This window comes from Trichomycterus rosablanca, chromosome 19, assembly GCF_030014385.1.
Source record: "Trichomycterus rosablanca isolate fTriRos1 chromosome 19, fTriRos1.hap1, whole genome shotgun sequence".
Classification (NCBI taxonomy): domain Eukaryota; kingdom Metazoa; phylum Chordata; class Actinopteri; order Siluriformes; family Trichomycteridae; genus Trichomycterus; species Trichomycterus rosablanca.
In genome coordinates, this window is record NC_086006.1 from 5,212,850 (window position 1) to 5,237,271 (window position 24,422).

Below are 24,422 nucleotides of genomic sequence, written 5' to 3' on the forward strand. Positions count from 1 at the left end.
CATTGTATGTATTCTGTATAGAAAAGGTTTTGTACTCATTTTAAATTACAGTGCTTTCTGACAATACACAGTCTGTTCATACCAATCTCTGCATCTTTCCTTTGTATCTGCCCAGTGGTAAATTATACTTGCCCACTACTGCCAAGATCAAGGGTTCGAAAAGCTATGTCCGGGGTGGGATGTATGTGGCCATGGTCTTACAAAGGTTTGGCATCCTGTGCATTACTGCCTTGTGTCCATTTATTTTTAAAAATTCAAAACATACAGTGTATCACAAAAGTGAGTACACCCCTCACATTTCTGCAGATATTTAAGTATATCTTTTTATGGGACAACACTGACAAAATGACACTTTGACACAATGAAAAGTAGTCTGTGTGCAGCTTATATAACAGTGTAAATTTATTCTTCCCTCAAAATAACTCAATATACAGCCATTAATGTCTAAACCACCGGCAACAAAAGTGAGTACACCCCTAAGAGACTACACCCCTAAATGTCCAAATTGAGCACTGCTTGTCATTTTCCCTCCAAAATGTCATGTGATTTGTTAGTGTTTCTAGGTCTCAGGTGTGCATAGGGAGCAGGTGTGTTCAATTTAGTAGTGAGAGCTTCACACTCTCTCATACTGGTCACTGAAAGTTCCAACATGGCACCTCATGGCAAAGAACTCTCTGAGGATCTTAAAAGACGAATTGTTGCGCTACATGAAGATGGCCAAGGCTACAAGAAGATTGCCAACACCCTGAAACTGAGCTGCAGCACAGTGGCCAAGATCATCCAGCGTTTTAAAAGAGCAGGGTCCACTCAGAACAGACCTCGCGTTGGTCGTCCAAAGAAGCTAAGTGCACGTGCTCAGCGTCACATCCAACTGCTGTCTTTGAAAGATAGGCGCAGGAGTGCTGTCAGCATTGCTGCAGAGATTGAAAAGGTGGGGGGTCAGCCTGTCAGTGCTCAGACCATACGCCGCACACTACATCAAATTGGTCTGCATGGCTGTCACCCCAGAAGGAAGCCTCTTCTGAAGTCTTTACACAAGAAAGCCCGCAAACAGTTTGCTGAAGACATGTCAACAAAGGACATGGATTACTGGAACCATGTCCTATGGTCTGATGAGACCAAGATTAATTTGTTTGGTTCAGATGGTCTCAAGCATGTGTGGCAGCAATCAGGTGAGGAGTACAAAGATAAGTGTGTCATGCCTACAGTCAAGCATGGTGGTGGGAATGCCATGGTCTGGGGCTGCATGGGTGCAGCAGGTGTTGGGGAGTTACATTTCATTGAGGGACACATGAACTCCAATATGTACTGTGAAATACTGAAGCAGAGCATGATCCCCTCCCTCTGGAAACTGGGTCGCAGGGCAGTGTTCCAGCATGATAATGACCCCAAACACACCTCTAAGACGACCACTGCTTTATTGAAGAGGCTGAGGGTAAAGGTGATGGACTGGCCAAGCATGTCTCCAGACCTAAACCCAATAGAACATCTTTGGGGCATCCTCAAGCGGAAGGTGGAGGAGCGCAAAGTCTCGAATATCCGCCAGCTCCGTGATGTCGTCATGGAGGAGTGGAAAAGCATTCCAGTGGCAACCTGTGAAGCTCTGGTAAACTCCATGCCCAGGAGAGTTAAGGCAGTTCTGGGAAATAATGGTGGCCACACAAAATATTGACACTTCAGGAACTTTCACTAAGGGGTATACTCACTTTTGTTGCCGGTGGTTTAGACATTAATGGCTGTATATTGAGTTATTTTGAGGAAAGAATAAATTTACACTGTTATATAAGCTGCACACAGACTACTTTTAATTGTGTCAAAGTGTCATTTTGTCAGTGTTGTCCCATGAAAAGATATACTTAAATATCTGCAGAAATGTGAGGGGTGTACTCACTTTTGTGATACACTGTATATATGAATCTCGCAAAGGTGTTTGATGGGGTTAAGGTCAGGGCTCTGTTCTGGCTAGCAAGCTCTTCCTCACCAAACCCAACCACGTCTTTATTGAGCTTGCTTTGTGCTCATTTTTCAAACCTATTTATTTAACGTTACTGCTTAAAGTTTCAAATTGTTCTTTTAAAAAAAAATCTTAAATATAGGACAGCAGGACTGCAGCATGAGAGACGGTCATGGGTTTGATTCCTGCCAAGGTCCTTTCTGTGTGAAATTTGCATGTTCTCTGTATCCATGAGGGTATCCTCTTGGTGCTCCAGTTTCCTCCCATAAGTCCAACGACAAGCAGTCAGGCCGACTGGAGCTATTAAAATTGCCCTAAGAGAGTGTGTGTGTGTGGAAATAAGAAGAAGATATACTTTATTTGTCATATATACATGATACACCTTGTACTGTTTATACAGATGTACAGTACAATGAAATTCTTTCTTCGCATATTCCAGCTTGTTTTGGGAGCTAGGGTCAGAGCACAGGGTCAGCCATCGTACGGCGCCCCGGAGCAGACAGGGTTAAGGGTCTTGCTCAAGGGCCCAACAGTGGCTGCATAGCAGAGCCTGGGTTTGAACCGCCAATCTTCCAGTTGATAGCCCAAAGCCCTACCCACTAGGCTACCACTGTCCCCTTAACAAACAGCAAATCTGAAATTATTCAGGGGTCGCAGTCTTTAAAAATAAATAAAAATGCTTCCTAAATAAAAACAAAACAAAACAAAACATTGGCTTGCTGTGGCACCGCGACCCTAACCAGGATAGATCGGTCGATGAAAGTAAATGCTCACATTTAATTTTATGATTTTTTATTCACTGTCACATCACACAGGGTATTTATTGATGTGTTTTTAAGTTTATTTCAGTCCCTGTTATATTTGTGTTCTATATGAATAAAATATATACAAATGTATAATAATAAAAAAGAACTTAATAAATAAAAGCAAAAATGCTTACCGTTAGTACTATCAGACCCGTGAGTACAGATATCAGGACATTGTCTCGCACTCGTTACCCAGGACACCACCGCTAAACGGTAGTGGGCGCTCGTGAGTTTCGAACCCACGCCATGCCGGTCCTTGTCGTCGACAATGTCCTGACACTTAACCCACTGTACTAAACGGTGAGCCTAACTGTAATGCATTCTAACTGCCTTATAAGCTTGTAACTACGGCGACTGCGTTGTCATGACTGCGATCATCATAGCCTTATATAAAGCAGTGACAGTGATTGTGGGCGGGGCTTCCCGTTAGCTCAGTGGTCAGGTGCTGCACTGTTAGTAAAGACTGAAGGACGTGAACTAACACGTTGCCAAGTGAAGCGATTAAACACTTAATGTACTCAATTTTAAAACTACAAACATTTCAAACATTAGAAAATATCCTTTAAAAGCTGCTCGTTTTCCCCTGAATTTCATATAAAGTTGCACAAGTTTCCTGAACCCAAAGATATCAATTCAAAACCAAACCAATATTTTCCCCAACACTGTCATTACAGACCAGGCAATGATCCAATAAAATGTGATTAGGCCACATAAACTTAGGCTTAGTTACTTAATTGTAAAGTCTGTTTGGCGTGGTGGCTCGGTGGGTAGCACTGTCGCCTCACAGCAAGAACGTCCTGGGTTCGATCCCCAGGCGAGGTGCTCCGGGTCCTTTCTGTGTGGAGTTTGCATGTTCTCCCCGTGTCTGTGTGGGTTTCCTCTGGAAGCTCCAGTTTCATCCCACAGTCCAAAGACATGCAGTTAGGTTAACTGGAGATACAAAATTGTCCATGACTGTTGGACATTGAACTTGTGAACTGATGAATCTTGTGTAACGAGTAACTACCATTTCTGTCATGAATGTAACCAAAGTGTGTAAAACATGACGTTAAAACCCTAATAAATAATAAATAAATAATTGTCTAGTCTTAGATGTTTTCAGTACAAAAAATTTGACTTACATGTAGAGGAGCGAAATTGCCCCTTGGGGTGTGTAACATGAGTTCTGTACCCCTGTGACAACCAGCTTGCCCCCCCCCCTACGGCCCCCCTAGGAATACAGTATATGTAACTCAAACTGAATATGAAAGAGAAAAGGACTGAAAAAATGACATTTAAGCAGAGCAAATGCCTTAAATTATGATTCTTTGTTTATCTGTTTACATCCAACTCAAGAAAATGTAGACTGAAAACTGCATAAATAAAATGTTGAATTCTATTGAATATCGACTGTTTCCTCTTAATGCCCACAATGCACATTTGGGCAGAAAGTAATTGGCCCCTCTAACATAGCCTCTGGCCCCTGCCTCCCCCCCACCTCACATGGTCTATTGATGAGCTATGAATATGAATTGCAAGTAAATTGCTGTCTTGTATTGTGTCAGGGTTCTAGTCCATACTAAACTTCTACTCTACAGAGACTAGGATAAAATGCTGGTATTACATATTAAATGTATTTATTTGTGTCAGGTAAAGCCACAGTAACTCCAAAAATGACCTTAATATAGCATAACTGGAAAATTAGGAGGAAAAATCACTAGGAGTCTGAAACTTAATTCCATCATCCTTTATTTTGTTTATGAGCAAGCATCAACTTCACCAAACTTCACCTTTTATTGTAGAAAAGTGAATGAGCATTAGGACAGCATCCAACATTTTCAACTCTTACATTTTTAGTTTTAAGAGCAAAAATAAAAGGAATCTGAAAGCAAGCAATGAGATTTAAAAATGTGTGAATGTGTGAAACACTGGCCATCAGATCAGATTCAGTAGTATAGGCTGTATTACTCCCATACTAAGTATCTGTGTGTAAATATGCTTCCTAAATAAAAACACTGGCTTGCTGTGGCACCGCGACCCTAACCAGGATAGATCGGTCAATGAAAGTAAATGCTCACATTTACTTTTAGTATTTTTTTTTTTACTTACTGTTATATAACTGTGTATTTATTCATCGTTTAGGTTTCTATTTATTTCAGTCCCTATTTCTTTCCACACGAACTAAAATGAATTATTTAAAACTAAATAATAATAATAATAATTAAACTATGTCAATAATTAAAAATGCTTACCGTTAGTACTATCAGACCCGTGAGTAAAGAGATCAGGACATTACAGCCACCCTTCTTGCCTGTGGACACCACCGGTAGTCGGTAGTTGGCGCTCGTGAGTTTCGAACCCACGCCATGCCGGTCCGCCCCGTCTGTAATGTCCTGACACTTAACCCACTGTACCAAACGGTGAGCCTAACTATAATGCATTCTAACTGCCTTATAAGCTTATAACTACGGTGACAGCGGTGGCAGGCGTCATGACGACGCCTGCTAATCATCATAGCCTTATATAAAGCAGTGACAGTGACTGTGGGCGGGGCTTCTCGTGGTGCTGGAATTACAAGACTTGGAGTGAATTTACACGATATTGTATTACGAATAAAAGTCTTTTTTAAGATTATACATAAGATTTATCCTGCTAAGGTTACTTTTGAAAGATTCAGACTGGATATACAGTAGATTATAGCTGTTCTTTCTGTAATGGAGGCAGAGAAACTATTGAGCATCTTTTTTTTGCATGTCCCATTGTATCTACTGTATGTTTTGGCATGAGATGGTTCAGTTTTTGAATGAAAAACTTAAAATGAATTTGTCTTTGGATATGCAAGTTGTGTTATTACATTTCTACAGAGATGGTACCCCTACAAATAGAAAACGTGATTGATTTATTGTTGATACCTGGTAAATATCATCTACATTAATTAATTTAATGAATAAGTTTTTTTTTCTTTTTTAAATATTTGTTGGGTTGTCATAGCCATCTTTGTTTTAGTGATTTTATTTGATTTATATGTTGGTGTGTATGTATGTTATTTTGTATGTATGTTAATGATTGTTAAATGTTGCGTAGTAGAGTAGTACTTGATTTTAATGTACAGCACTTTGGTTGACACACGTTGTCTTTTAAATAAGAAATAAAGGTGACTTGACTTGACATCAAGCTAAATGATGTAGTTTTAATCCCTGTTTCAGTGTATTTAATATAGCCCTTCTTAACTACATTGACTGTATCAAATTTTCCAAGAACAAGAAAGCTAGAAAAACTTTGGTATTACTGGAAGAGCTTGGAATTATTTCTGTGCAATGCCCACTGTGTAATGTAATGTATGTAATGTATGTTTATGTTTAATGATGTAAAAAAAAAAATTACAAGACCCGTGACCAAAACCTGAAGCCCACAGGCACCCGGTGCTGATAAATCTGGAAAATTAACAATAAAAATCACTGAGAGTCTGAAACTTAATTCCATCATCCTTTATTTTGTTCATTAGCAAGCGTCAACTTCACCAAAATTAGCCTTTCATTGTAGAAAAGTGAATGAGCATAAGGGCAGCATCCAACATTTTCAACTCTTTCATTTTCAGATTTCAAAGCAAAAATAAAACGAAACTAAAAGTAAACAATGCGATTTAAAACAATGAGATTTAAAATGTGTGAATGTGTGAAACACAATCAGATTCAGTAGTATACGCTGTATTACTCCCAAACACTGCAAAATGCCACAATCCCCTGTAATACAGAATAAATCCAGCTGAATGGCCCATGACATTCCCACCTACTCACAATCAAGCTTACAACCTATCAGGCTTTCTCTGTACACATCAGTATAACTGGTGATGAATAGAAACACCTGTTCATTAAATAAACATAGCCGTAAATAGATGCTTCTGCTAAAAATGAACCATTATTTTATTATTTTTATTCATTCAAATATGGAATGGTATGCATTGTTGACGTTATTTAAACAAAGTTTCAAGTTCTTGACGTTGCAGAAAAGTATTGAATAAAAAACATGAATAAAAGTTTATGTAACAAATCGTACAATTTGTGCAAAATGATGTGAAGGGGAAAATGATATTGGTTGTTTAAAAATAATGTGCTGCCGTCTAGATTTTGTTCAGACAATCAATCAATACACTTCAATATTCACAGATGATTAAATTTGCACCCACATATGCTGCCCAAACAATTTGAATAGTAATATACATCTCGAGGTGGATTTCCTCACACATGATTTAGAACGATTTTTAGTGATGATACAATATGGATCTACTTGCTCTACACATCAACATGAACACAAGACACATACATAGGACAATTAAAACAATCACTTCTGAGAAAACTAGCTATCTGCCCCTACAACAAAAAATCTATTCTCTACAGCTGTACAAACCCTAGTATTGAGGAATTACAAAAGAGAATGGTCATAGCCAAAATGACAGAAATGGTAGATGGGGATTGTGTTAGTTGTGTTAATGCTCAATGACAGGCAAAAGGCACTCCCCACTCCATTAGATCAGTTATTTCAGACCTAAGCTGTTCACATAGGAATCATCTACCTGAACATACTAAGAACAATAAAATAAAACAATTTTTGGTGACACTTTGGAGCTGTTTACACTTTCTAAGTGCCCTTAAAGTAGGTTTTCATATTCTACGATACCAGACAAATTCTGACCTTAAACAGCACTCAAAGAAAGCTTTAACATTTTAGCACTTAACTGAAAGTACTTACACAAAGACACCAGAATTTTAATCAAGTCCAGTATTTGTCTATCCCATTCTAATATACAAGTTAAACATTCTTTTTCTAACTTTACTAACTGGCTGTAAGTATAACAAGTGAAATTTAGTCAGGACTTCTTTTTTACAGAAAAGTTTAATAACAAAACACATGAAATGTTTTAAAGTGATTTAGGAGCTGTGTCGCTTTAGCTAGCTGTTTTGAAATTCAAAATCCAAACAAACAGAATTGTTCTTTAGTGTTTAAAGTTTATGATTGGTCAGTTCTTTGTGATCCACTACAGTTTTTTAACTCTGAAACTTTGTGATTATTGTGAATTTTTTATGTTCACAACTGCTAGATATTATAAGAAAATTATGGAACATCACAAAAACTGTTCTAAATAAAAAATCACTCACCCTAGCTTTAAATAATTGCGACCTGAATAAAGAGTGTACCATACAGTAATTATTGTTAAACAGGTCTATAATACAGTTTCATGTATGACAGATCCAAGCAGTACCATCAAACTACACTTACTTCTGAATGCCTGAATCACATAAAGTTTGTTTGTATTACTGTAATAATGAAACGTTATTAGACACCAAAGAATAAATACCCTATAAATATATCTGCAGCATAATCGATCGATTATTATTTACTATTTTTTAAAACAGTGACCATCTTATAAAGCTCACGCTACCACCAAATTTTAAACTGGCCTGTTTAGAATATTTCTAACAGATTAGACACAGTTACAGGAAAAATACCACTACCACTTGAAGATGGCTTAAAAGCCTGCAGTGTGCCTAAAGTATATGACATACAGTACCAACCACATATCATCACCTGAATGTAGTTATTTAGAGTGTCCAAAATATATTCCGTTTAATAAGATTTCACAGAAATGAAAACTACAATGCCATTGCACCTGTGCAAGCCTCAAGTTAGCAGACTTCATGCCCATACACTCCATTAAATAATAACCATAACAATTAAAAGCTTCTAAAAGTAAAAAAAATGCAAAACAGAAACCCTCAGCCTTTGTTAGAGTTTCTCTCTAAAGCAGACATCTCACAGAGGCATGATGAAAGCATTTTGCCTAATTGTATTAAACTAAAACATGCTAGAGCTTCTGAGACAAAAATATTCTACAGCAGGTACTGAGATTACTGGACACCATGGTTTAACGTATTTACAAAACATTAAAAAAGCAACTTTCATTTTCTACGCATCCTGCATGACTACAATTTTTCATGCATTATCAAGAGGAAATGTGGACCAAGAAGCAAAGAAGCAAAACTTTAAATTTTGTAGCAAACATTTTTCAAATTCATGTGCAATATACATAAAATCATTCCCAATCTGAACGCCATAACACAAGGTTGTGAATAAAAAAGTAGGCCAGGAATATCCCTTGAATAAAAAAAAAAATACAGAAGAGAAATAAATACAAAAACTCGCATTCAGCTAATATGTGATAGTTTTACTACACTGAACATCACCACTAAGCTGACAACCAGGGAGCCTTGGCCAGTGGATAATAAGCTGATCCCGCAACATCTGTCACCACAGACACTATATACATATATATATATATATTTGTAGTTATTCATATATGCATTTAGCTTCAAGAACTTTTGATTTTATTCATGGCTCTGTAAGGAAATTTGGGGAGGGTAAGTGGGACTCCCCACTGGTGTGTGAGTGAAACAGTGAGTGTGTGTATGTGCATTTGTTGGTGTGCATGTGTATGAGAAGTGTGTGTTATCCGATAGGGTAAGTCAGTAGGTAAGAGTAGAGTCGTCCCACTCGAGCTGCTGCTGTCGGTTACCGGCCTGCTGGTCCTCCTGCTCGGCTCCATCCTCGTCCTCGCTGCTCTCAGACTCTGCACTGGTGATATCGTCTTCCTCCTCACCTTCCTCACTCTCCTCCTCCTCTTCCTCCTCCTCCTCACTGCTGTGCTGGTCCTCATAAGTCTGCTCATGGGAGGCAGAAAGACAATAAAAGAATAAGATTTTGGGAATATAGGGACTTAAGGACTTAGAAATCAACATCAACTACAAATAAAAAAAATCATATTTGTTTGAAGAGTCAAATTAAAGCAAAAAGCTACACAATTTAATTAATAAAGTTTTCAACCCCCTTGATTTCTTGTACTCTTTTTGCACACTTTATTGTATTGTGGATCTGATTTTTAATTGGCATAATGTGCAAAATTGGAATTTGATTAATTTCTTATACATTCATCTATTTAGACATTTTGCTGTGGCACTTTAAATGGTGATGAGATGCATCCTGTCTGCACAGATCTGACCAAAGATAACGTAACTACAAGCTATAAGCATTTACTGGTCTGTACCTCCATTGGGTTGACGGTGATGGTGAGGGCAGAGTCATCCCAGTCCATTTCATTCTCTTTTCCATTCTCCTGGTCTTTCATGGTGTGCTGATGAGCGGCACGAATACGGAAAACTCCCAGAACAATCATAAACACCAGGAAGCTTACACACACCACTATGACAATGGTGGCGGCACTGGGTACAACTGTGAGCAAACAGACAGACACTATTAAAAAGGGCACAGAAGAACATGTTTAAACACATTTCACATATCAGCACCATTATTGCCAGCTGAGGTCGGTATTTGTACATTAAATCCTAGCTGGCCATTCAAATGTTGCTGCAACACAAAAGCATATTTCATAAAGTTACACCATTAAATAAAGTATAATCTATCCCAATTTTTGTTGGTTTTGAGCGCAACAGCGGTAAAAGAGCTGACATCTCAAACCTACGAGTTAAAATCTCAGCTCTGCAACCGGCAGGCTGGGTGCCTACACAGACAATAATTGGCTTATCTGACGGGTTGGAAGCCGGAGAGGATCTCTCATAACTGATGCAATTACGGTCTCTGCTCGCTGATTGATGGTGCCTGCACAGAGGCAGGGGATAATGGATACTGGTGTGCGAGTCTGCAGTCGATGCAGTTGACTACTGCACACGTGTCAGAATAAAAGTCAGCAACAGTAGAGACGAAGAAAAATGCAATAGGGTATTTGGATACGACTAGATTGGAAGGCAAATTGGGGAAAATGCAACAAAAGCCTAAAAGAAAGACGTTTTCAAGATTATTTTACTAATCTCAATAATGTTACTCCAATTACTTGTAATTAGTGACTGACATTATGAGTAAAGGTGATATTCATAGGCATTTTGAATACCTACAGTAAACAGAATAGAGGACAAAGAACAGAATGCAGGAATAATAGAGCCCTACCTGAAGCCTGATGTGTGTTGGCCAGGTTGTGACCAGACAGATCCACTGAGGCATGCTTGACTTGGTTGATGAACTGAGGCTGATACATGGCATTATTAGCATGTTCAACTGGGTTAGCTGTGTGGATGACGTTGACCTGGGAAAACACACAGAAAAACACAAATGCATTAGAAACTACTGAACTTTATTCTGGTTTAGAAGCTATTTTTTTATAGACATGAAATTGTGTACCATGGACATTCTGTTAGAAATACTGTGCGTTGTAAGTATTTATCTCCACCCACCTCTTACATAAGTAAAAGTTACAATGTGGGACTTTTAATTAAACCTGGATTCTACTGAATTATGCCTTCCTATTTTGGCAGGTAATACAGCCAAGGTCTGTCAGGTTAATGAGAGGTGGTGTAGCAGTTTTGAGGTTTGACCACTTATGTTTGCTATGGTTAAAAGAATAATTTTGACAGGGCCTCAAAAGAACATCCTAATTTAAAACACTCTAGTTTTAAATCTGGCATTGCACACTGGGTTCTTGTGGAAAGCTTTTTAGTACAGAGAAACAGGCTTTTATCTAAAACCTCACCAAATTATTTATTGTCCTAAAAATTCTGCTCTTAAAAGACTGGGGGGGAAGAATAGGGGAGGTTTAGGTGGGTGAGCGAAAGGAAAGCTTAATTTTAAGCTAAACTTCAGTACAGTGCTACACAGCGGTATTTATTTGCTCAGCCATGCGTCTAACACATAAAATAAAATAAACTTAATTGCATTCTTTACTGTATAAGTTAATGTGACCAATACTGAGTAGTCGGTCATACCTCAACCTTGAAGTCGTTGCTGATGTAGCGACCGTTAAGTTCGGAGCAGACCAGCTTGAATTTCCTGTCAAATAAAGCCTCGGTGTGCCAGTTTCTGTAGCGGATAAGATGCAGCACCTGCTCATAGTTGGTCATGGTGTTCACACCTGTGTGTTGACAAAGACAATTTATTACGTTCTCTCTACATACACTGTGCTAAATGTTACACTCAAAACACATTAGATTTTATGCCTTTTTCAATGTAAATAATCATGATTATTTGATGGTCTGAAGTTAATCGTTGGCTTTCACAATCTGACATTTTCATGTAATAATAAACACAAGGCATATTATTATTTACATAACTGATAGCAAATCATTGTAATGTGTGTGTGTGTGTGTGTGTGTGTGTGTGTGTGTTTATACCGTGGATTCCTAGACTCCTATGTGTTCCTGGATACACTCACTAGCCATTTCATTAAAAGTACCTGTATCTATTTCTATTTTTCACAATCACACTTACAGTCAGATCATAGATAGATGCAGAACAGTGACGTTAGTTTACTACAATGTCTCTAGGTGGAGCTAGTAAACCAACTTCAGCACAATCTTAAGATTTCTGTTTATTCAGGCATTATGCATTTTGTATTGTGGTAAGTGAAAGCAATTGTGCAAAAGTAATCCAAAAAAAGGTTTAACAGACAAGCAAAAAGGCTTTTACTTTCTCAGGAAGAAAACCAAGGTTTACAATAGATGAGCATAATAACAGCACTAATAAAAGCACTAATAATATTTAATGTTTTATGTTTATTAATGCTTTATGTTTATGAGAATATATTATTATTATTAGTGTAGGCTAGGATTAACTAGGAAAACATACATTTTCTCATAGCAAATAATGGGAACTAGGCTGTTGATTACCTCTAAAAATCTTTATATATACAGAAAGGGTTGTAAGGATTGTATCTAAAAGGCGCATGTTTAGATATTTTTTAAACACACTACAACAGACTTTATAGATACTCACCAGTGACAACCATGCCGACATTAGATGAGCTGATATCCAGGCCTCTCTGCTGAACCTGAGCCAAATCAACCTCCAGACTCTCATGATCTCCATTCAGTTCATCCCCCACTACAGTCACTTCACATGTGTCTAGGTTGTGCATGATCTCTTCAGAAACCACAGACTCTTGCACTGCACAAAAAACAAGGCACAACAGATGTTGGTCAATGTCAATTAGCTGTTTGTGATTCACTTTTATTTTTACTTAACTGATTTATTCTGGTCATGGTCGCAGTAAACAAGAAACTCAGTAAACAAAGCAGGTATATAATCATATAAATGAATATAAATAATCATATTCATTCCTTCATTTGTTTATTTTTATTTATTTATGTTCTTTGGAAATGTGTGTTAAATCTTCTTCTGTTTTTTGTAGAAGCCTTAGTAGAACTTTTGCCAGTAGCACTGTTTATGATAATACACTAAAAGGTCAAGGCTGACAACATAACTTAACGTTTGACATTTGACTGCCATACTACCATACTCAGTTGTCACTTAAAGCATTTTACCTGTTGGCTCATCCTCTCCCTCAGTTTCAGACTCAGGCTCAGTCTCAGTCTCCACCTCACGTGTGATGGTGCTCACAACACGCAGCTCTGGGAACAGAGTCACACCCTCAACGCTCTCAAAGTCAGCTGCTCCACGTGCAAAGTGGTCTATACCGCTCAGGCTGATTTTGGGCTCCTCTGGCTGAAGTACCATGACGTAGCCTTCAGCGTCAGGCACCGAGATGCATGTCTCCTCATTGAAGCACCTTAGCATCACAGAACGACAAAGCAAAACATAAACATCGTCGGCTTGCAAGAGTGATAGCCTACTGCAAACCGTCAAGTACTTTGTCACCATTATCAACTGACAGCATGTTTAGTTAGTTATGTTATGATAGTTCTGATTAAACCAGGGTCATTATCTGTAGTTCTTGGTTGAAAGTAGCAGTAATAAAGTATTGCTCTTATATTTCTGAAGAAGTCATTCGGATTGAGTGACGAAACGTATCTCTACAACAAACTTGTGTCCAGATGAACTGATTCAACTTTGTGGATTTGTGTACCTGGATTATTGAGCATGCATCAACAGATTGCTCTTATATTGTTAACACTGATCACTAGAAGACAGGAGGAGAATAGCTGTTGTATACTGACTTGACTGTGGTGGTGATGCGTAAGTGCCTTATTCCCGGTGTGGGAAATTGCCTGGAGTTCAAGTAAGAGATGTGCTGCATGACCTTTTCAAAGCTCTCAATATCATCTCCTTCCAGAGTCAGAGAAGACTGATTGGGGTTAAAGTCCACCTGCACCACACGTAATAATTCAGAGTAAAAAACAACTCTGCCATTTCAGTGACATTTTTACACTCATAACTGTTCAGCTGTAAAATATCTAATGTTTAACATTTTAAAAAGCCCTATTAGAGCACTACAAACATTCTGCAAAACCAATAACAGTAAATGTAAAAATCTGCAATGTAAGTTAAAAGCTGGCTCACACCTTTACAGAAGAAGCAACCTCCTCTGGAAGCTGCACATCCAGTCCCTCCTTACATGTGTACAGACAGTCAATCACTTTCTTGTTCTCCAGTTTTCCTGTGCGAATCATCAGACCTGCCAAATTACCCCGGAAGTACTGAGTCATGCGGCCGACGCCTCCTGGACAAACCCAGAAAGATAAAGTGAGCGAGGCAGGAAAAACACTGCATTCCGTGTTGTTCCTAATGACCAGCATGCGCTGTAACTTTGTGCATACAACAAATATGATTCATGCAAGTTAGTATGGTCACTCTGCTCTGCTGGCCAGGAGCAGCTTTAGCTACGGCTCCAGAATGAGTGATGAATGGACAGATATGCAACTCCACCTTTGCTTCTGGTGAATTACGGTGATTTGTGGATATGAAGTAATGGAAAATGACAAAAAATGAATATTAGATGGAATAGACAAATAATGGAATAAAAAACACTTATTTTTTAGCTTATGTCACTGAAATTAAACAGCTGTGTATACATTTCCAAAACAGAATACTACTAATCACATTGAGTATAGATTTTAAATGTGAAATTATAGTAGAAAAATAACCAACAATCTTTTTTGCTAAATGTAAAACTAATTATTCATCACAGTTTCGCCTAATATCCATTTATTCTAAACCATAATTAGAATAAATGAGTAAATACAGAATTAATGCCACTACAGAAAGCAATTAACACTGACTTACCAAATTCTGCAAATATATAAAAGATTCTTTTAAAATTACAAATAAAACAACAGCATATCATATAGCCATATGCCAAAATTCACCCTACAAATATGAGCCTCCACAAGTACAATAATATATTAAAACACACATTTACTAGTCACAATTATTTCAGCCAATTACAATTTATTAAGGAGGTCAGCAATTATAATCATGAATAAAATATAATTGTCTTGTTAAAACTATCCAGTAACTTCACTAAAGCATAATTAGTATTATAATTCATAGCAAAACCGAAGCATTTGATGCTTGTGATCTTGTATCCAGTTCAGGTACACATAAAGACTGCTGATGCAAGAACCAAGCTCTGTAATTGTAGATGTTGCAATGTACCAACGACCTGTTTAAATAAAGCCATTCTATAGGCCACAAAGCATATAGAGCAACATAGCCCAAAACTGTAGGTAATATAAAATACAGCAGACTTTACATGCAAGATAAATTAATTTTAAACACTTGAGCAGCCAGAAAAACGTAAAAAGAAAATGGATGGTGGATAAAGGTAGAAAAGAAAATGAATAGTAAATGAAAGCAGGCAGGATGTGTGCGGCTGCATCTGGTCTGGTCAGGATTGACTCATGCTGTAAATGTTATGCAAATAGAAGCAGAGTGCACATCCAATCCACTCACAGCTGAAGTCATGCTATTTTCAGATGTGTATGGATTGCATGTACGATGTGTTAATTCATGAACAAACTGTCATATTCAAGTGATTAGTGAAAGACTACGGCAACCTGTCACAGGCTCTGAGACTGTCTCAGTGTCATTGTCATGTCCTGTGAGGTCTGTGGAGGCAAGACAGAAAAGTGGGAAAAGACGAGGTCTTGATTTGGTTAGGAAAAGGTCAACTTGATAATAAAATACCATGCATTAGTATACATTTCAATACATAATTGCATATTATATTATAAATACAACTACTACAATATATTACCTAATTTACAGATGGTCATTTCATGCATTTTGAACATCAGGATTATTATAAATAATGATGGATAATGATAATCTCCGGATCTTACTATACTGAGTTTTTATTTATATCAAGCTTATTTATCTGATCTTACAATGAACATGACTTATTTTTATTCTAGTCAATTATAATTGAAAATAAGTGATATAACATTTATTTATTTGATAAGATCACTCTAAATTATTAGAAAATGGCCAAAAATAGGTCAAACAATAATAATGTAATTATAGACAAATCTTAGACTATAGTAGAAAAATGTCTTAAGATTCGAATCTTTTGCATAGAACATAAACATAGTGGCTGTTATTACAAGCCTGTTAGCCAATTAAGCATTTGTCTTTAATGATATAATCAAAATACTAGACACATGAAACAAACAGGTATACACATCTATCTGACAAACACAAAGCCAACAGGAGAACATTTACGTGTTAAAGTTGTAAGTTATGCCTTTAAGATTCATACGTTTGCAACTTAAGAGACAGAAGTGTTGCACTTTAAAAAGTACGGTTGCATCATGTTGAGAGAGAAGAGATATTAAAACCAGCATACCTTGCCAGCAAGCACCAATAGTGAGCTGGGTTTCAATCTTAGAGGCATGGAGTGGGTAATCCTCTGTGACTAGGAAAGGCTCAAAGGAGGCTCCATCCACAAACAGAGTCACTGCCGGGAACTCGATGTTTAGCACATAGTGGTGCCACTCTTTATCACAGATCTAACGAGAGACACCACAAATTTCTTACAAATAGAACATGTAATTGTTACTAATATGAAGAGGATTAGTTGGGATTGTCATTATTTATTTGTAGTTACTTACATTTTAAATTACTATTTTTATTAATTATAAATCATTTTGCCTTCTTGCCAGTGGTAGCTTAGTGGTTAGGGTACTGGATTAGTGATTACAGATCACTGGTTCAAGCCCACCACCATCAGGTTGCCACTGTTGGTCGTCCAAGCAAGGCCCTTAACCCTTAATTGCTTGCATTGTATTCAGTCACAATTGTAAGTCGCTTTGGAGAAAAGGTTCTACTAAATGCCCGCTAAAATTTCGCTGAATTAATCAGACCCACCATCCGACCAGCATATAGTCATAGTAAAACATATTGAATGAATAAATGCCGTAAAAGCAACTGTAAAAAAATTATATTTTTACATATATAATTTATTCATTTTATTGGTTTATCCTGGTCAGGGTTGCAGTGGGTCTAATTTATCCAGAATCACTGGGGAACAGGATGCTATTCTATCACGGGGCCTCGGCCCAACATACCAAACAGCAAAGTTAATCAAGTCTGTATGTAGACATCATTACATGAACAACTTTTCAACTCTGTCAGTGTCTACAGATTACTAAAATTAAATTACTATTTTAATCCCACCTTCAATAACTCTTGACGTGTTTTTAATAACCAGTAAGCCACAACATTCTAAATCATTTACTAATTAAACACTGAAAAAAATTATTAAAGTTCATGTGGCCTGCAGAGCAAATAACCTGTTTGTTTTGACTGGCATATGTAATTTAAGGGTGGGGTGGAGGCCCTACAAGCACAGCTTCTATATTTGGTCTAAGTGTATATCTACATTCTGCACAAAACATCCATTTATTATTAGCACTGAGAATTTTATATGCATCTGTATGTAGGCAGGCAAACTTCTTGCAAAATGAACAGCTTGTAAAAGCATCTTTGTTGACTCACTTGGTCAAGTTTCCAGTGGAACTCAGCTGGTTTATAGTTCTCTGCCTCACTCGGGTCCTGACGCAGGAGCAACACCAGGCGACAATTATGTACATACAGGGAGTAATGATGTCTGTTCATCTCTGCAATAAAACAGCAGAAGAGGAAACATGTTCTTAGCACTTATTTGCACACTTAGCAATTAGGTTTTACATTTGAACAACTGTTGGATTAACACTGTCCTTATTAACAACTCTGTGGTCAGCAGGGTGTAAAACTATTCAGCACTGTGGCCTTTTTTATCTAATACCATACCATAAACTGTATATAATTATAATTAACACTTACCTGTCTTATCAGAGTTGCAGAGAATGGTTTCTTTCTCGCGGCTACCAGGCCCATGTCTCATCCACACCGAGATGGTAAAGGGTTCCTTCAGGTTGGTACTGATCACACCATCAGGCACTTTTACAGCTTGAGTGCCATTAAACTCAAAAACTTGGTCACTGTCATGCCCATTATCAGTGGGGAGTCCTGCAGTCCAGTTGGTGGCACTGCTGGGAGCAGGAAGCAGCTCCATTGTGCCTGCACTGGCACCTGAACACAAAATCATACTAAGATAAGTTTTTCAGTACAGGCAGATACAGTGCATGAATAGGTACAAAGATAGTATCACAAAGTGTTTAAAAGTAAGCAGTTAAAGTTGCAACAACCCTACAAATTCAGGTCCAGTTTGAATACTGCACTGTTAGAGTCCCATTGCTGTTGTGTCTACCATGACTTACCACACAGGCGGTGCAGGGATTTTTCGGAGTATGTGTCTCTGTCACAGCCTTTGCCAATGTGGTTGGTCTCCAGCTCAATGCTGGCCCGGATGGAGGTAATCGGCTCCTCGCAGGTCTCTAGATGAATGCTAGGGAACAGGGCTAGACTTCCTGTGCCGGGCTCATACTCAGTTCTCTTATTAAAGCCTTAGGAAACAAGATACACACCAGAGAGTTGAGCTCCTCAGACAAAAAGTCCAATATATTAAATGTGTGGTGCATTAAGACATCAATTAAGGTAGATCTATTATAACATGGCACCATTGTGCAACAGACCAAACAGACACAGAAGTGGCACTCACTTTTAAAGCAACACAAATCTACCAGAGACAATTAATTGTTGACTAAATTTAAACACTCACTGAATAAGTGTGTATTTAACAAAGTGTCACTAAAGTCTCAGATTAGTTCATGCATGACACAGCAGCCTTTCATACCTTGCCAGCTTGGTTTGCAGGTTGGTTTGACGTTGATTCTGACGAGGACATCCTCAGAGGCTCGGTTCTTTCCACAGTCAAATGCAGTCACCGTTAGCTTGTAAACACGCTCCTTACTGTAGTTCAGCTTTTCCGTGTTCTTGATGTTGCCTGTGCAAGAGAGGAAGATAACAGCTTTAACCTAAAGCACAATTAAACAAGCGTATTTAAGTTTAAGAAAACATGAAATACAATTAAATATGTGTTTAAAAAGTCATAGAAAGATGTCTATTCTGTTATGTGCTGACACAATCACTATTGTATTCTTTAAATAACTAGATAAAAATCCCCTTTTTGGCTCTCCCTGCTAAACATGTTCTGTTACTTGATATGTTCTTAGACCTGCTATACTAATGAGGTAATAGCACAAATATACATTCAGGATGAATTACAATAACTGTTTTTGTTTTTTGTTATTTGTTTTTGTTCCATGCAACCAAAACATAGAACCAGGTAATAAACACTCCTAATCTTAAAAATAAATGTTTTACTGTTGGCTGAAATGCAAAATGTAAAATCACAAACAGTCATGGCCATCACAGTTATTTTTAATGTTAATTCAATAAATCAAAAGTCTGACCTAAAGCAGAGAGCATCTAATAATTCAGCCCAAATGCAAAATTGATGCAGAAATGAATGACCTTGTGCTTTAAGCTCTGTGTTCTGCAAATAGCCTGGTTTGAAACTGGATATTTATTTCAGCCAACCGGATCCCACACCCCACTCATCTTACCGTCCTTGTCAATAGTGAAGGGCACATCAGGGGTGACGATATCATAGCTGCAAATCTGACTGTACTGGAAAGAGCAGTCAGCATCCACTGCCTCAACCTTTAGGATGCTGTCATATGATTTGCCCTCGATGACCGTGGCTTTGTATGATTTCTCCTTGAACACGGGTGAATACTCATTCACATCGTTCACTTGAATATGGACTGTCGCCCTGGAAAAAAACAAAGAGTCAGTGCCAAGCTGCCAATAGAGAACAGGACCAGTAATGACACACGTTTAATTTATCAGTATATAAGTAAGTGTTGGTTGAAAGCTGAATGGCTCTAAGCAAGATGTAGGCAATACCTGGATTTTGTATGTCGCATTAAATAAATTAATTTGAGGGCATGTTTAAAACTCTTTTATAGCACACCCCCTTCGGGTAGCTGCTGGCTTTTAGCATACCCTTCTTTTCTTTAGTTTGATAGCATGTTTAAACTTTGGGGTGCATCAGTGCGAGGGTGTTTTGTGGTTGTGCCGACAGGGATGTCATATAATTTTTTTATTTTTCATTGTGAGGTTTAAAAATGTCACCTTCACAAATTCTTATTTTTATTTGCCTAATTACAGAAAAGGAAAGGGTGCTGGGAAAATATAGCGATCAATTTACAGAATCAGTAGCACAATGTTAAATAACAGTCTACGAGCTCAGCCAAAATTTCTCATAGAAATCAAAACTTTAGAAAAGCAATTAAGATAAATTTCTTATTATATGTAAATCAACAGTAAATAACTATAATTTAGATAAGTGTAGGTCAGTGTAGTGTTGGCTACATTTACAGATACACACTTGTGAGATTTCTTCATGTTGTCCCCATCAGGACCCTCTCCACAGTCATAGGCCTGGATGGTGAAGGTGTGCTCTTTTCTAAGCTCACAGTCCAGTTTCTCCTTTGCCCGGATCACTGCTTCACCTGAAGACTTATCCAGCATCACAGCCTCGAATGGCACATCTTGTCCATGAATGCGGAAGCCACAAATCTCCCCTGAACACGATGAAAAAGGGCACAAACCAGTGTCTCAGTCAAGACTGTAATCCAGACAAACAAGGACTGATGCTCATTGCATAAAAGAAACCAAATGACAAAAACAAATAGCACGCCACACTAAAATAGGAACAGCCAAAATCATTTTGGCAGCCAAAGGGGTTGGTACTTTGGGGTCTGTGGAAGAAGCCAAAAGCGCTGTAGAATGGGTGAGTAGTTTGAAGGAATAAGGGGGTTGAGGTGGGTTAAAGGGAAGGGCTGAGTATCTCGTCCAAGCCACTCGGTCACATTGCATCCAGTCATGCACAGTAAGAAACCCAGAGTGTTGACAGGCATTTCACAGGAACACTTGTTATAAAAGAACTAAGGACAGAAAGGAAATGAAATGAAACAGTGAAATAATAATTGTGTCTCTACACTTAAAATCACATTGATATGATTAATCTGCTAGCTGGTAAAGTAAAAAAAAATTACATAACGTTAAACAGTTACAACACTGGATATAATAAAGAGTTGACGACTTAAAGGTCCAGCACAATTCTGTTAAAACCAGTCGCAGATCTTCAAACAAACATAAAAAACATATTTTAATTAGTTATTTTACTACATCTGCATTTCAGTACATTTAATGTAAAAGAAGTCTTCCTGTGCAATGTTGTCTCTCTCGTAGCCTTATGAAAAAAAAACTAAAAATAAATAAATAAATAAAAGAAAACACAAGTGTTGAAACTACTGGATGAGAGCTGGGTTAAAAAATATCAACTTGCATGACATCCACAAACAACAGCTGATGCCATGCTGTAATTCAGTCTAAAAGTGTGGAGAAGAAATGAGAAAATCTTGCCATCATTGAGTTTGCAACATTTAACAATTTTAGCGATGCAACTTTCATCTGGCATCAAGAACAGAATTGTTTTTGTGTAACACACCCTAGTTAATGTAGTTTGTTTAGGGTTTTATCTAATATCATTTTCCAAGAGATGAATAGCCTATGCATATACAGTACTATACTTAAGAAAGTACATTTACTTGTTAATTACATGTTAATTACATCACTGATCATCAAAAGCATCAATAACGATCTTCAAAAGGTATCAGGTTACCTGTCATATGTGCCAATTGCTTAAATATTCACTCCAAGCACTTTTAGGATCTGCAATGGATGTCTCATGCACAGATATTTCGTGATTCATTTAACCCCACAATAAGCCTTTCATCCAGGTATTATACTTGTATTATCAAATAACTCAGGGGTGAGAAAAAGTAAACCAAACCATAAAGAAGAGTGAAAGATTACAGAGCATGACATTGTCTGTATAAACTGCCAGTGCTTTTGCGTTAGTGGGTTAATAAAATGCAAAATAAAACAAAATAATTTGATGCATTACAAGGAGCCTGTCGTCACCTTCTTTTGTAAGGGTCACCTCAAAACTCTCTACAGAAAGGAAGAAGAGATAAAGCTCAGAGTCATAGTAAGTCAGAGAGTAGGAAATGTAATGGGAAAAAGAGAGAGGTAGAAGATTATCACATTTCTATACACAGGGCTACAAGCATTAAAAACTCCACCAGGTATCTGCTGTAGGAGAAAGCTCCTGACTCTGGAGGTATCTGTATGTGTAGGGTATTTACATATGTCATAAGGCACCACCAACCATGTTTTATTCGATAATTCTGTTTCCCTTGTGAAAAGAAAGGTTTAAAAGGCACGAAAAAAACTTTGTACCAACAGTGAAACAGTGTTAGGTAGTATGATGGTGTGGGGGTGCTTTGGTGCTGTGGGGTTTGAGTAACTTGCCATAATTGAGACATTGTGATGCTGTGACAGTACGTTCAGTTAGACAGTTCATGCTTGAATGCCCGCAATTAAATCAATTCTGGGACACAGAACCATTCCTCTATATCAATGTAAAAGACTTCTCTCCAGTTAAGGCAAGCATATGGGTACAGCTAAAAGTGGCACAACCAGATATTTGGGGACAATTGGGGTGATATTGATGTCACATGAGTGGTAAGCGTTGTGCCATTTAAAAAAACAAACTACTGAATTACATAAAATTATTTAGATATGGGTTATTCTATGAGTCCATTTAGTGAATACAGTGGTAACAACAATTCAAAAGGCTCTATGAGGTCTAGAATTTTTTACTTATTATTATTATCTTGCTGTTTATTCTGTGTCTGTTTATTGATTCTGACAGGCAAAGGTCAGAATGTGAGACTTCTGCCTACGCAAATGAAAACTTTTAATAAAAAGATTTCTTTCTTTTAGCTGCTCCTGTATTTTTTACGGGTCGCCACAGTAGAGCGTTCTGGTCCGCATACCTGATTTGGCACAGTTTTTTTTAAGCAGAAAGGTCCTTACTAATGTAACCTTCCCTATTTTTAATCAGGCTTAGGAAATTAAAACACTGATTAAAAGTGCAAGCTGGTTTTAAAAATAAATGCACTATTTAGGTGTTATGCATTAAATATTGAACCCAGAACTACAACTGTTGGTCTTCCACAATAAATAGCTACTAGTTATTATTATAGTTACAGCAGCTAGACGTTTAGATTACACCAGGAGAACTGCTACTGTTACCTGGGAGAGCTATGAGCCTGGCACTGGTTCTGACAAAGCCTCCAGTGCATGAAGAGCTTTGAAATGAGGCCAAATTAAACCTCTCCATGATTAGAAGAGGCCCAGCTAAAGCCAGTAAAGTAAGTTTTCTTTCACTGTGCCTCACACATACATGAATTGAAAAACTGCTTTCACAAACTATATTGAGCTTACACCTTCTGTACAACATTATTAAACCCCAACATAATATTGCTGATCCTATCTGTATGACTTAAAGTCGGGTTAAAACATGATTATGAACTCATGAACTCAATAATGATCCTTATGTTGCTTTATCTATGATGTGTTATATAAGCACCACCCAGAGATGTGTTCACGGTTTGGAAGGAGGGGTACCAGAGTAAAGCACAGGGAAACTGGATAAGCCTGCAAAGCTCTGAAACGCATAAAGTGACGAATCAGAACTGTAAAAGTTTTCTGTTAATTTTGGAACTGCACTTTTCCAAGTCAACCAGAGCTTGGTTAAGGAATTACTCCTGGAATATCCTAAAGTGGCCTTTTTAGTCTGCAGATTTAAATCCCAGAGAAAATCTTTGATGGAATTTAAAGAAAGCAGTTTCCTCACAAAAGCCATCAAATCTCAATGAGCTGGAAGCCTTTGCACAAAAAGAACTGGCGAGGATACATAAGGGAGGTGTCAGAGACTTATTAGAGGTAATCAACATTTGTCTAGACTACTAGATATTTATTAACACTTACAATTATGTCAAATTGTGTTAGGAGGTTCAGAAATGATCATTACACAAGAAAGAACTTCCTCTTACCAGCGTAACGTAGCGGAGCATCTTTATCCAGGGCTATTAGTGGAGGGTCCAAAAGAACTTTGTCATCATTTTCTGTCACAATTCCATGAAATGTGGTCTCAATCCATGGCTTGTGCTTGTTAACTGTAATAACAACAGGGAGAAGGTCAGAGCCAGCAACACACAGCAAGGCTTAACATAAAATATTATAAAGACAATAGAGATGGAAGATCATTAAAATCTTTACGAAATAATTACATTTCATGCATTTTACACATACATTACTTTTGCAAATTAAATAGAGTTTTAGTGTTGAGTAGAGTATGGCTGAGGGTCAAGAAACTATTGTGCTTTTTTATGTAAGCAAACTAAACGCTCACACTTGTGATTGGTTAACCAAGGTCACCAGTGAACCTTGTTAAAATGGCCCCAATATCAATAATTGAATTACATGCTTTGGCCTCTAATCCCAGTCAGCAGATTCATTTCCAA

The 24,422-nt window shown here is 37.7% G+C and overlaps 1 protein-coding gene across 5 annotated transcripts in view; it reads right to left on the minus strand.

The window, feature by feature from the left end:
- Positions 1–8,793: 8,793 nt before the first annotated feature.
- Positions 8,794–24,422, minus strand: part of clstn1 (calsyntenin 1) — a 33,506-nt gene continuing 17,877 nt past the window's right edge. For 2 of the 5 annotated variants that reach the window (XM_063015682.1, XM_063015683.1), the window contains exons 2-19: positions 23,952–24,074; positions 21,973–22,002; positions 20,372–20,567; positions 19,545–19,753; positions 18,773–18,922; positions 18,297–18,482; positions 17,860–18,108; positions 17,533–17,654; positions 16,382–16,544; positions 15,594–15,644; positions 14,100–14,257; positions 13,755–13,903; positions 13,122–13,366; positions 12,574–12,744; positions 11,568–11,713; positions 10,756–10,891; positions 9,839–10,023; positions 8,794–9,455 (exon numbers count right to left, since the gene is read on the minus strand). In XM_063015682.1, coding sequence (XP_062871752.1) covers positions 9,261–9,455; positions 9,839–10,023; positions 10,756–10,891; positions 11,568–11,713; positions 12,574–12,744; positions 13,122–13,366; positions 13,755–13,903; positions 14,100–14,257; positions 15,594–15,644; positions 16,382–16,544; positions 17,533–17,654; positions 17,860–18,108; positions 18,297–18,482; positions 18,773–18,922; positions 19,545–19,753; positions 20,372–20,567; positions 21,973–22,002; positions 23,952–24,074 — 2,864 coding nt within the window. In that variant the 3' untranslated portion in view covers positions 8,794–9,260. The remainder of the gene's footprint in view (positions 9,456–9,838; positions 10,024–10,755; positions 10,892–11,567; positions 11,714–12,573; positions 12,745–13,121; positions 13,367–13,754; positions 13,904–14,099; positions 14,258–15,593; positions 15,645–16,381; positions 16,545–17,532; positions 17,655–17,859; positions 18,109–18,296; positions 18,483–18,772; positions 18,923–19,544; positions 19,754–20,371; positions 20,568–21,972; positions 22,003–23,951; positions 24,075–24,422) is intronic. The other 3 variants (XM_063015685.1, XM_063015684.1, XM_063015687.1) reach the window with 3 other exon arrangements.